Source organism: Hipposideros armiger, unplaced genomic scaffold (genome assembly GCF_001890085.2).
Source record: "Hipposideros armiger isolate ML-2016 unplaced genomic scaffold, ASM189008v1 scaffold_15, whole genome shotgun sequence".
Classification (NCBI taxonomy): domain Eukaryota; kingdom Metazoa; phylum Chordata; class Mammalia; order Chiroptera; family Hipposideridae; genus Hipposideros; species Hipposideros armiger.
The window spans coordinates 2,679,432-2,691,917 of record NW_017731365.1 but is presented as its reverse complement, the minus strand read 5'-3'; the positions used below and the strand labels follow the sequence as shown (position 1 = coordinate 2,691,917).

The 12,486-nt window shown below is 54.3% G+C and overlaps 1 protein-coding gene across 1 annotated transcript in view; it reads right to left on the bottom strand.

The window, feature by feature from the left end:
- The window catches only part of COL13A1 (collagen type XIII alpha 1 chain), a 146,420-nt gene that overhangs the window by 25,622 nt on the left and 108,312 nt on the right, over positions 1–12,486 (bottom strand). Inside the window, exons 18-26 of the mRNA XM_019624539.1 lie at positions 10,894–10,920; positions 8,316–8,369; positions 7,336–7,422; positions 5,668–5,721; positions 4,522–4,566; positions 4,068–4,136; positions 2,827–2,850; positions 1,210–1,272; positions 122–166 (exon numbers count right to left, since the gene is read on the bottom strand). Of these exons, the coding sequence (XP_019480084.1) occupies positions 122–166; positions 1,210–1,272; positions 2,827–2,850; positions 4,068–4,136; positions 4,522–4,566; positions 5,668–5,721; positions 7,336–7,422; positions 8,316–8,369; positions 10,894–10,920 (468 nt within the window). The remainder of the gene's footprint in view (positions 1–121; positions 167–1,209; positions 1,273–2,826; positions 2,851–4,067; positions 4,137–4,521; positions 4,567–5,667; positions 5,722–7,335; positions 7,423–8,315; positions 8,370–10,893; positions 10,921–12,486) is intronic.

Genomic DNA, 12,486 nt, shown 5'->3' with positions numbered 1-12,486 from the left:
CTCCCTTTCTCCTTTCTCCACCCCCAAGGTGCACCCCTGGGCTTCTTCCAGAGCCTCTCCCCTCTCACCCATCAGGGCAAGGACCATCTTCAGTGGTTTGTCTGGGAATGTCTGTTCTTACCTTTTCCCCATCGTGTCCTGGAGGGCCTGGAAGTCCAATCTCCCCCTGTAGCCAGAACAACTAAAGGTCACTCACTCTCAGAACAGAGAAGAACGATAGCTGTCATTTATGCAGCACTTCCTCGGTGCCAGGAGTCCTCAGGAGGTATGTACTGTCTCTGCTTTATGGATGAGGACCCTGAGCTGTGTGCCTAAGGCCCGCGGTTAGTGAAGAGTGGAGCCAGGATCTGAGCTCCAGCAATCTGGCTCTGCAGTTCAAGTTTTAGCTCCCACCTTGCACCACTGCTGCCCCTGAGGGCTCTGGACACTTGCTCCATGGTGCCAGGGGTGGGGTCCCCAACCCAGCCCAGCTCTCCTGTCCTGACTGCCCCACCTCCAAGAGCTCCTTTCATCTTCACATCCACCCAAGCCCCTTCTTTAGGTCAGGGAGGTTGGATGAAGGAGGTGTGGCCACTGTCTTTGAGGCCAGGTAACAAGCAGCTGCACCACCAAGGCAAAATGATGTAGGTGCTATGAGAGGAACAGAGAGGAAAGGGCAGTGAATCCTGCTTGATAGATCAGGGGAGGCTTCAAGGAGGAGGGGGCCTTTGAGTTGGGCTTGAAATATGAAGACTTTGAAAGGTAGGGAAGAGGGGAAGGGACTTCAAGGCAGCAGGCTTCATGAGCAGAGGGCAGAGGGGTGAAAATGCACAGCCTTCTAAGAAAAATCAGGGCTTGGGGGCAGGGTATGAAAGGGAGCCAAAGCAGGGAATGTGGAGGGGGAAGGCTGGGGAGGGGTTTAAGCGCTACGTTCCCTGATGGTGGTTGGGGTCCCTGCTGTGGGTCTGGTGGGGCAGGCTCCACCACATCAGAGGGGCCTGCGAGTTACAGGAGCCCAAGACAGGAAGCGAGGGGCAGGAGGAGTGACGGCGGCTGTAATGTGGGCGGGCAGGGCCCATGGGGCCGTGGTGCCTTGGGAAGAATTACAGGCCAGAGTGAGGTGGTGGCTCTGGGCAGAGGAGAGGGTCACAGGATGAGGGGTGGCCCTCACTCGGAGACACACACAGTGTCTCTTCAGGGTCTGCATCCTCCTGTCAAGATAAGTCTTACCTTCTGGCCTGGGATCCCTGGAGTTCCAGGTGGGCCGATTTGCCCCGGAAGACCAGGGGGTCCCTAGGAAAGAAAAGAAAGACTCAAGGAAGAACTTTCTGACCGAGGAAGGGTGGCCTGTCACCAGAGGGGTGTATATAGGGGCTCGATTATAGAGATCGGTCATTTCAAACATTTCGTCAGTGGCGGGAACACTTTTCTGCAAAGGGACTAACACGGGGACTCCACAATGTAAAGTAGATACGCACTGAGTGGGTTTGGGTGAGAGGGGGTGATGGGGATCCTAGAGCCATGCCCACTAGCCCCCCTCCTCTTTCCTCTAAGGCACCACTGAGGGCTCCTGGGCTCCAAGAAGACCAACCTGACATTCCCTGACAGTGACTTAAAAACGTCTCCAGGAAACAACCCAAATGTCAATCAATAGGTGAAGGTCTGCTACATCCATACAATGGAATGCTGCTCAGCAATGAAAACTGAACCAAGGACTGGCACCCACCATGCCATGGACGAAACCCAGACACCCTATGCTGAGCAAAAACAGCCAAATGCAGAGAATTACATACTGTGTGATCGTATTCATAGGAAACTCTAGAGAAGACACATGTAATCTATGGTGACAGAAAGCAGGTCAGTGGTGGCTTGGGGCTGGGGGCGTAGGTGTGGGATTGACTTCTCAGGCCCATGAAGGAACTTTCTGGAGTGATTGGGGGGGGGTGGATACATGGGTATATACATTTGTCAAAACTCAGCAAACTCTACACCTAAAAGGGATACATTTTATTGTATGTAAACTATACCTCAAGGTTGATTTTCAAAGAAAAAAAAAGGGTTTCCAGGAGAGCTTTGCTTTCAAAAGCTATTTTAAATAATATATTTTAATGTTTCCAAATGAGGCTGATTGATTCCAGAATCATGTGGTGAACACCAGTTTCTGGGATTGGGGCATCACATGATGGGTGCTCGATTCTGGGCCTGTGTCATCCCTAAGTGTGTTCTGTGGCACATCGGCCACTAAAATTACTAAGTGAAATGAAGTGCCAGTAGTTTGAGAACTTTGTGATCTCTCCTCTCTTCTCCACCTGGAAGTTCAGCCTGGTGGTAGTGTTTTGACTGCGTGTATTCACAGAAGGCTGTCACTGGTAGGCACACCTGCAGAAGGCAGGCTTGGAATTCACCAGTTTCCTGGTGCAGGTAATGAAACTGATTTCTAGGAAAGAGGGAAATGTGGAGGGTCGCTACTGATTTCTTAGGATTATGCACTTTATCAGCTAAAAGTTGATAAAACGGAGAAACAGAAAAACATCCTCCTCTACACCTCTATTTCCTAGACACAGATGTAATGAGAACCAGCATTTATACTAGGACAAGAGTGTACAGCCGAATCGGTGAAGACCTGCTTCTGCAGACAGCCATGACCCGGGGCAGGGGCAGCTCCTGAGACCCCCCTGCTCAGACTTAGTTCACCCTCTGCCCCAGCACTGCAGGGTCAACCCTAACTCAGGAAGCCCAGCGTCTGCCTTCTGGAGGCAAGATTTCAGTTCTTTCTTCTAGGCTGCCCCTACCCTCGCCCGCCCCCATCCTGGTGCCCAGGGAAAGTGAAGGCGGAGGAAGACTTACGATCAAGGCCAGTGTCCGGATCTCCTAAAAAAGCAACAACGTGCAATCAGATAAAGAGCAAGTCAAGAGCCATCTGCCGGGGCCCCTTGGCCCAGTCAGGGAAAGTAGGGACTGAGCCCCTCCAGGGGGCACAGTGGAGGCAGACCCTCTTGGGCAGGCCCCATGCCTCCCAGCCCCACGCCACCCCCACCTCTCCTAGAGGTTTGTAATCACTCGGCAGAGAACACCCCGCGTCTCAGCGAATGGTGCTCTGAGGCTGTCCTACAACAGACTCAGACAAGCCCTCAAATGGCCTGCAAGCTTTCTTTCACTTCGCCAGAGAGGGAGGAAACGTCTCCTATTATTCCTAGTCGCTGACTGGACCCTCCCTCACTGTTCCCTCTTCTTCCAGAACCTAGATGTCAAGCCTCTGATGCACTGCCCTTTAAACAAACAGACACAGCATAGTGAAACATGGAATCGCTCAAAAAATAATTAGACGGACGATTGTTGGCATTAAAAAAGAATTGCACACCTTGTAAATGGATTCACACACTTAGAAAGTTTCCTTGAAATAAGTGGTTCTCAACCTGGGGCGATTTTGTCCCCCAGGGGACATTTGGCAATGTCTGGAGACACACGTTGGTTGTCCTAACTGGGGGTGGGGTATTATTGGCATCTGGTGGGTGGAGACAAGGCGTGCTGCTGAACATCCTACAGCCCACAGCACAGCCTTCCCCGACAACCCCACAACCCCACAACCAAGGTTATCCAGCCCTAGACGTCAGTAGTGCTGAGAAACCCTGCTTTAAAGGGTGGGATCACAACTTGAAATATGATGAAGTTGACGCAAAAGGGAGATTTGTTCCAGGAATAGAGATGCTACCATGTAAAAGGGGAGTGTGTGTACTGAAGAAATGGGGCCTCAGAACTCCGGGTGGGCCAACACCCCACAGGGTACTAGGATTCTCCAGTGATGGCTCTCGGCCACCCAGAGCCAGAATAATGGGCCAGGTGGGCCTAGATGGAGAGCCAGGCCACCTGGGTGCCAAGTGAAGGGAACTGTTTGCCTGGAGGTTGTAGAGTGGGAGGCCAAAGGATAGCAAACGAGGGGGTGACTCTCCTGGAAGCCCTGTCCCATGGCCTGGCCTCAGGGACATTAATCCAGGTGTCGCAGTGCTCCCTTCTCAGGGCCTTGGTGCAGAGCCCGGAGCCCCATGAGCACCTCCGAATCTCTAGCCTTTGGGCCAGCCCCCACTCACCTGGAGAGCCTCGTTGATGTTTGCATTGTAATCCACCATCTCTCCTTTCCCTGGTTCTCCCTTGGAGCCCTACAAGACAAATGCCATCTCAACTCAGGGCCGGGCCAGCAGCGACCTGAATACAACTACTGACTCCGCCTCTCAAACAGGACCGAGGCCAGCACCGGCTGCACCTGGCTCCACACAGGTGGACCCAGAATGGCAAGAGGCGGAGCCTATCAGGGGAGTCCAAACGCTCTCAGAGGATGCCCCAGGGTTCAACTCCGCATAAGAACGCTAGACTGGACCTCCCTGGAGAAGACTGAGTCCAGTCATGGCTGCAATGCCAGCCCTCCTATCAGGGGCTAGCAGACTTGAGGCCTCCCTCTCAAGACCCCAGGGACAAGCCACTTCCCTCTGTGACCCGAGGGAGGCGAGATGTTGTGCTGTGACTCTGGGTGAGAGATGCACGTACCTTGGGGCCAGCTGGTCCCTGTTCTCCAGCTGCTCCAGGCTCCCCCTGTTGCACAACAAAATTGGAGTGAAACGGAGACAAAGCTGGGTACAAGAGAACCTGCTGTCCTCAGACGGGCCATGCGTTAGGAGCCATGGAGGGGCCGGAGGCTCCTCCTAGCTCAGGTCTTGAGGACGCAGAGCTCCCTGTACACTAAAGTGCAGGCTCCACTCTATCGGGGGCATCTGCCTCGTGTCCTCTCGCCCTCCGAGTTCCCTCCAGCTTTGCACTTACAGATAGTCTTTCTGTCCTGCATTAGGTGTTAGAGACTCCACCTGTGTCTGTCTGGCCACTTCTCCCCAGGCCCCCAAGTCAGCCGCCTCCTTGGGAACAGAGACTAGGCCCTTTGCTTCTCTTGATTTCCATTCTGTTCAGGTGGCAAGGGCTCAGAAAATGTTCACCAATTGCCTGGGTGAATATTTTCCACGAAGAGCCCATGTGGTTCTTTTGGGGGCCCCTCTGCTTGTGAAAGACCCAAACTGCAGGATGAAACATGAGAGGGGTGGGGGTGGAAGGTGGTAGGAATACCCAGCCTCCCCGAGCAGGTGAGAACGATGGGGAATAAATGGAACAGAGGTATAAATGGTGAAAACAAACCACAGTTCCACTTGTTCTGGGATAATATTAACAGTGAGGATAATTTTTAAAAATAAAGTAGAAAATAAAAATTAAGGAAAAATGAACCCTTTAATATAACTGAACTCCCAACCATCCTGCAGTTGACCAGCTGTGGAGCATCTAGCCACTGCCACCTCCAGGTCACCTGCCCTTCTACCTCCTGACCCCACAGCATTTCAGTCATTGTGCACCTGTGAGGCACACAGCAGCACCCACCCAACCCTCCCATGGGGAACAGCTGGAGAGAAGTGGGAGTCTCCCTTTACCAGTGGCTTGGAAGCTAACAAAGCGGGGGCTCTGGCTCACCGCCCAGCCCAAGCGTCCTGTCCCTGGGCAAGCCTTTGCATGACTGCTGTCTCAGTGGTGAAACAGCCTTGTGCCCTGGGGGTCCAGCTGCAGGGATGGCCAAGACTGCTTATCTATGAGCTGGGGCTTGCATTCCCAAGTTGACCCTTATCCTGCAGCTTTCAGGTCTGGGGGCCTCTGTACCTTGTCTCCCTGCCGTCCTGGGGGACCGACCTGGCCATCGACACCAGCTTCTCCCTGGGAAAGGAGAGAGATGAGCTGAGAGCATGCAGGGCAGCTTGGACAGCTAGCTGCTCAAGGGGGCAAAAGACGGTCCCGCTGTTGATGTCCTGAGTATTAAGGGTCTTTGGGCCTCAGTCTCTTTCCTGGCTGGCTTCTACTAACTCGTCCCATTCTGACTCCTACCCGTGCTTGGGTCCAGCCTGGGTCTCACCTCCTCCAAGCAGCCCTCCTATCTACTCCCTTCCTCCTTGGAGTTCTGTACCACTTGCTGGTGTCTACCGCCACCCGCCACCCCACCCCAGCCAGTCCCTCCTTAGTTCTCAATTAACACACATGTGCCCAGTTCTGTCTTGTCCCCCAACTGGGGACTGCCAGCAGCCTCTGGTGGGTCATTTTGGAGCCTAGAGCACTTGCAAAGGCATACCTCATCCTGCCCGGGAGACCGTAGGGAAAGTGAAAGCCCTGTGCCTGTGTGTGTGTGTGTGTGTGTGTATTCCACGAAGCCTAGGACAGGACGGACACGGGAGATAGGAGGAGGCCCATCTCAAAGAAGTCACTTAGTAAATATTGGCCTGGACCTGGAAAGAGGACATGATTTTGGGAACAGTTTTCTAGCTTTCCCTTCTTTTTGTTTCAGGGCGCAGGAATAATAGTGACCAGGATTCTCCAACCCCACATCAAGACCCAAAATGTGCCAGGTTTCCCTGTGGGGTCAGCAGGACAAATTCCAACACGGGATGTCCAGGAGCCCAGGTGACAGGGCTGTCGTTGGCAAAGCTGGTGCTCATCCAGGGGATCTCTGTTCCTGCCACAGTCAGATGAGCACAGGGCATGGGACATGGGGGTGGGGGGAACCCCGAGACCCCTCCTGCCACTTCACCTTGCCTGTCTGTGGGGTTCCTTTGGTTCCCTATATTCCTGCAAACTGTGGGTTTGTTTGTCCTGCTAGATTGTGGGCCAGCCCAGGGCAGGTTCTCTGCACCCCATTGCCCATGCAGGGCCCACCCATAGCAGACCCTCGATAAATGTCAGTGGAATGAATGTGTATTGCTGCCAATCATGTAATTAATCTTTTAAGCTGAGAAAGAGACCCCCTTTTTCCCTGTGCATTAAAATAAACCAAGCAATGCAGGAGGCATCTGCTTTGGGAAACCCAAATCTTACCCCTGCAGTTTCTACCCAGAGCAAGGAAAGCATGGGCAGTCCCATTTGCAGCTGTCCTCACTGCTGCCACCTCCTTTTCCCTGCAGTGTGCCAGCACCAGGCAGAGGCCCAGCAGACCTCTGATCGCTGATCTTCAACCTATTCAGAGCCTGGGTAAGGGGCCTTTCTGGCTGTCCTGAAGCCCTGCAGCCATTGGTTCCTGACTCAGTTACATCATAGCCATTTGAATCAATGGGGCTGTCCAGCTGCCCTGGGAGGACATCTGTCCCGGACGGTCAGTCACTGCTTAGAAGCAGGAGCTCAGATCAGATGACCTTTCCAGAATCCGATGGAAAAAACCACACATCTGGAGCAGAAGACTAGAGAAGGCAAGGTGCCCAGGACACAGAGTCCCCAAGACTGGGCTGAGGATCAAGGCCACAGGGAAACATTTCCCTTGAGCACTGGTCCCAGGGGAAGACTCACCTTTGGCCCTGGGGGTCCAGGGAGCCCTGGAGGGCCGGGCTCCCCTCTGTTTCCTCCAATGGAGTTGCCAGCATCGCCTTTCTCCCCCTGGCGGTGGAAAGCAGAGTTACCAACACTGGGTTCACCTAGCTCTGGAGGGGGGTGGTGGAGCCATCTTTCTCCCCTCACAGTTCAAAGGAGTGAAGGCAGTTGACTGTCCCTCAGTCTCAGCTGAACATGAGGGGTGGGGTGTGGGGTGGGCATTAAGGGCCTGGTCACCAGGTGTGGGCACCAGGAGGGCTGGGGATCAGAGGTCTTCGGAAGCTGGGCCTGGTCTGATCCAGCCATGGGATTTGAGGACAGAATAGAGCTGGCTACCGAAGGAAAATAGGTTTAGAGCTGAAATAAAAGACCCATCAGGACCTGGGGCTACAGCAGCGTTTCTCAAGGTGTGGTCCATGGAACACTCCTTCAGGGGCTTGAAAATATTGAAAATGCAAAAAAAAAAAAAAGGGGGGGGTCTGGTGGCCAAAGAATGTTCGGAAAGGTGGAATGCAATGAAGCTTTTGCAGGTTCCTTCACTGCGGGATGCTTGGCGCTCTGACAGGCTAAGGCGCCCCATGACGCTCTAAGGGGGCCTCTCTTACACAGACTCTCCCACCCTTATTTGACTTCTAGTCTTTTTTAAAATGCACTATCTTATGGAGCTCGTGTACCACTGAGCACATTTGCAGAACTGGTGCAAAGAAATCTGAGCAGGTCATAGTTATTGAATTCTTTAGATTTGGGCATCTTTTGGCCAATCAGGGCCTCCCATGTGGCACCCCAGATCCCCCTCCTCTGAAACAGAATCTAGCTGTGTTTCAGCTGCTTTTCCCCCAATCTGGGAGGGTCACCTTGAATGCTGCGCCCGTGCAAATGTGCAGGGCCAGCAATGTGGGTGGGGATGGACACCAAGGCCTCTACACAGAACCCACCATTCAGAGCGCGTCAATACCCACCTTCTGCCCCAGGAGGCCAAGTAGCCCAGGGGAGCCTGCAGCTCCCTTCTCACCCTGTGGAGGGAATGCAGACAGGGGAGGGTTAGCATCTGCTCCTCCAGGCTGTCGGCGAAGGCCCTACCCTGCCCGTGCTGGGCCCTGGTGCTCCTCTCTCTCCTGCGCCCTTGCCCCCCCCCTCCCCCGCAGGCTGTTTCCTGAAAGACTCCACTTCCTGAAGGAACCCCATCAGACCCCTACTCCTCTATGGGGCCACTTCACACCGGTGACAGGTTGCATCATTGTTCTCCTGTCCCCATGTGGCTGGGCCCTTATCACTCACCCAGGCAGAGAAGCCAAGGGCATGTAGTCCCTTCTGGGGGTCTCCTGGGGAGGGGCGAATAGTTTGGAATGCCAATTGTTGGGGGAAGCTTTTCCTTTTAACTATGCTCTTCTCATGTTCATAATGTCTAGCAATTAGAGGCCCCTGGTCTCCAGGGAGAGCTTTCTGCCCACCCCCTTCCTTGCCTCTAGACAAGACAAGAACCATATAACCAGAACTTCTCTTTGGAGGAATATTTTGAGAAGTTTGCCTTCTATTATGGGTTGAATTGTGTGCCCCCCAAAAAATTTGTATGTAGAAGTCCTATCTCCTAGTATCTCAGAATGTGACCTCATTTGGAAATAGGGTCATCAAGGGTGTAATTAGCCATGTTAGGAGGTCACACTGAAGTATGGTGGGCCCCTAATCCAATATGACTGGTGTTCTTATAAAAAGGGGAAACCTGGACACAGACATGCATACGGGGGGAACACCATGGGAGGCTGAAGGCAGAGACTGGGGTGGTGCTTCTACAAGCCCAGGAACAGCGAGGATGGCAGCAAACCACCAGGAACCCGGAGACAGGTCTGGCGCAGATTATCCTTCACAGCCCACAGAAGGCGCCAGCCCTGCCGATGCCTTCATCTCAGACTTCGGGCCTCCAGACCGCGGGACAAGAAATGTCTGTCGTTTAAGCCACACGGGTGTGGTCCTTTGTGGGGCAACCCTAGCAAACCAACACCCCTCCCTAACCAGCTTCCTCCACTCCTGAAGAACCCTTCTCCCTGGGACAGGAATCACAGAGCCCACCCTCAGAGCCGATGAAGAGGCGCCGCGACTGCGAACGACCCCTCCCCACGTCAGTGGCAGAGCTGGTCTAGCATAGGGGTCTCCTGATGCTCCACCTTTATGCCACCAAGACTTCACTTTGCTTTCACAGAGTGTCCCACATCAGGAGAGCCCCCCCGAGAGCCCCCCGCCAAGTCAGCATGAGACGTTCCACTCTCCATAGCCTGACGGCTGGAGGTTCACGTATGTAATAATGTACACTGAGGGCCCCAAGTCATCATTTGCTCAGAGGTCTCAATGACCTTTCCAGCTGGAGCCACAAAAGAAGTCACACCAAGTCTTTGGGGGTCATCCCCTTGCCACCTGCCCTTGGGTAGAAGTTGAATGACAGAGTGGCCTGAAGCTGGCCAAGGAAGGGGAGGAAGCCGGGTAAAGGCCCAGGTGACAGGAGGGCAGTGAGTCTTGGGGCCCCAGCTGGCCCTGCTGTGCCTGGGCTGTGCCTTAGCCGGGCATCCCCTGAAACAGGCTGAGTCTAAAGAGAAAAGAGGCAGTGCTGTCCTACGGTGGTCCTGGGGGAGTGGGGGTGGAGGAGGGGAGGGCTTTCCTTCCTCCTGCTGTGCTTTCCTCTGGGTAACCCAGTGGCTTTCAAGGAGGGAAGGTGTAGTATATTCTGTAGTACAGATTTCTGAAGTTTTGCCAGGCTATCTCAGCACTCCCCTCTTCCTGGGATGCATGCAGCCATAGCACACTGCAGGCAGCACAGCAGCCATGGGGGTGGGGCAGAGAGTGGGGGACCAGGGGAGGCTGGGATGAAGGGGCACACACTCAAAGACACAATGTCCTACCCTCTGCCCCCTCTTTCCCGGCAAACCTGGGGGCCCTGGCTTCCCTGCTGCTCCTGGGTCTCCCTTTGGGGTAAGAAGAGAAAGTCACTCATAAGAGCATGAGAGGATGGGGAGGGGTGTGATGGACAATGATCATATACCAGTGTTTCCAGAATACTAGTCCCACAAGATGCTCCTCTGAAACAAAGGATGCCCTGGTCAAAAGAGCTTGAAAATGTGTCATAAAATATTACCTTTTTAGAGCTTCCCGATGCACACTTAGCATAGCAATGGCTCTGAGAAGGCCTGCAGCACAGATAGCTGTGTAATATTTTTATCCTCCTATTTCTCAAACATATTTAACCATGTTACATCTTTTAATGAACTAGATGAGAGAGACAGAGTCCTGAAGGTGTAGAGGACCATAGTTACTACCTGCTGGAGCTGGTGTGCAGGCAAATTGTCCAGGCTAGGATTGGGGGGTAGGGTGGGGGTGGGGAGGAGGCATTTGCAGTGCATTCCTGACGGTAAGCTTTCCTCTGCTTGATCAGGTCCCCAGCCCCAGGCCAGCCTCAAGGGGACCAAGGGCAAAACCACAGCAGCCCCTCCCACCTCCACCAGAAACCTGACCTCCATGAAGCCCAGAATGTTCCCTCTGTATCAGTACCTTGGCTCCTGGGGTCCCTGGCTCACCCTGTGTGGGGGAAAAAAAAAAAGACTCGGGTGAAGAAATGAGAAGGAGAGACCTCGTGAGCCAGAGAGCAGGAACAAATGAGCAGAGCTGCTGTGGGGGTGCGTGAAGCATCTGCCCAGCTCAGGGCTTCCCTAGGCCTCAGGCTCCAGGCGAAAGGAGGCCCCCGGGCCAGTCCTTATTCTGTCCCTCGATAATGGGTGTGGCAGGTGTGGGTGTCAGTGAGGCACCCCAGGAGGAGGGACAGGATGGAATGGGAATTTGCTTTCCATACTGTGCTTCCTGTAAGCGGACCTGCTGGCAGAGCCACATTGAGCACTGTGCTGCTGGGGTGTCCCCACCCCATCTGTCTGCCAACCAGATGGGCGATTAAGATGGGGTTCAGGAGAAGGATTTCTGCTGTCCTCCCTGAAGTTTTGCAAGCATGTAGCTGCTGAGTTCCGGGGTGTGAAGGGAAGCGCTGGCTTCCTTGCACATCGGCAGGAGGGTAAGACCTGTAGCTGAGGCTGCTAACCCTTTGCAACTTCCTCGCAAGGCTTCAACGCCAGTTGTTTAAGTTGTGCATCTGGCAAAAGTGTTGCTTTAGGAGAAATGTCTTCCAATCCTGTCTACCCCTTCCTTGGTCCAGTGACCACCCCACTGAGCCTCTGAAGCCCCAGTTCTGCCCTTGTCTCCCCATTTCTCCCGTCCTGCCCCTCAGTGTTGAGCTGCAGCGTTCTGCTGACCTTCTCCCCAGCCATGGAGATGCCAAGAGCCCCCTGGCAGAGACAAGAAAAGGCCTGGAGACTTCCTCCAGTCAGGGGAAGCACGGGAGAGGTGGCCAGCCTCCTAGCCTCCCCTCAGGGAGATGGGAAGGCGGACTGCTCGTTTCTGCCTGCCACCCAGACCCATGAGGAAGGGGGGTTGCTGAGGCCGGCACAGGGAGAGTGGTCCCCAAGAAAGAGGAGCTGCGCAGCACAGCTGGGTTCCCCAGCCTTCCCATCCCCCTGCCCAGCTCTCAGGTCCTCCTGGGGGACACAGTGGGCACCGTGGCAGGATGCCCATGGGTGAGCTAGATGGGGGCACCCCTGGGGTAAAGTGGGGAGACAGCTTCAATGAGATAGGAGAGAAGGAGGAGGTAGGAGGGGAGGTCAAAAAGAAGGGAGCGCCTCGGGGAAGGAAGGGGAGAAGAGAAGACGACTGACGTCACTATGTACAACCCACCCTAAAGTGTGTCAGCAGGGTTCTCCACACAGGAAGCTCTCTGGACCTGTGCCCTCATGGACTGGGGAGCAGCTGGCAGTGTATCCCATTTCCACTTTAGCCCAAGACCATCTACTTTGGAAATGAATAGGCTGCCAAGCACACTGCTTAGTCAATCCCAAGTGGAGGTGATTTTTAGGGGGTCCCCACTCCCCACAGGGGTCTCAGGACTGCACAGAGCTGGGGTTACCTGAGACGCTTTTTAGGACCCAAAGATGCCGAGGAGGAGGCCTGGCCACAGTAGGAGGGCACTGTGAATACAGCTCATGGGACAAACAGGAGCAGCCCTCCCTGGAGAGACAGGTTGGTGCAGCCAGGGGAGAGGGC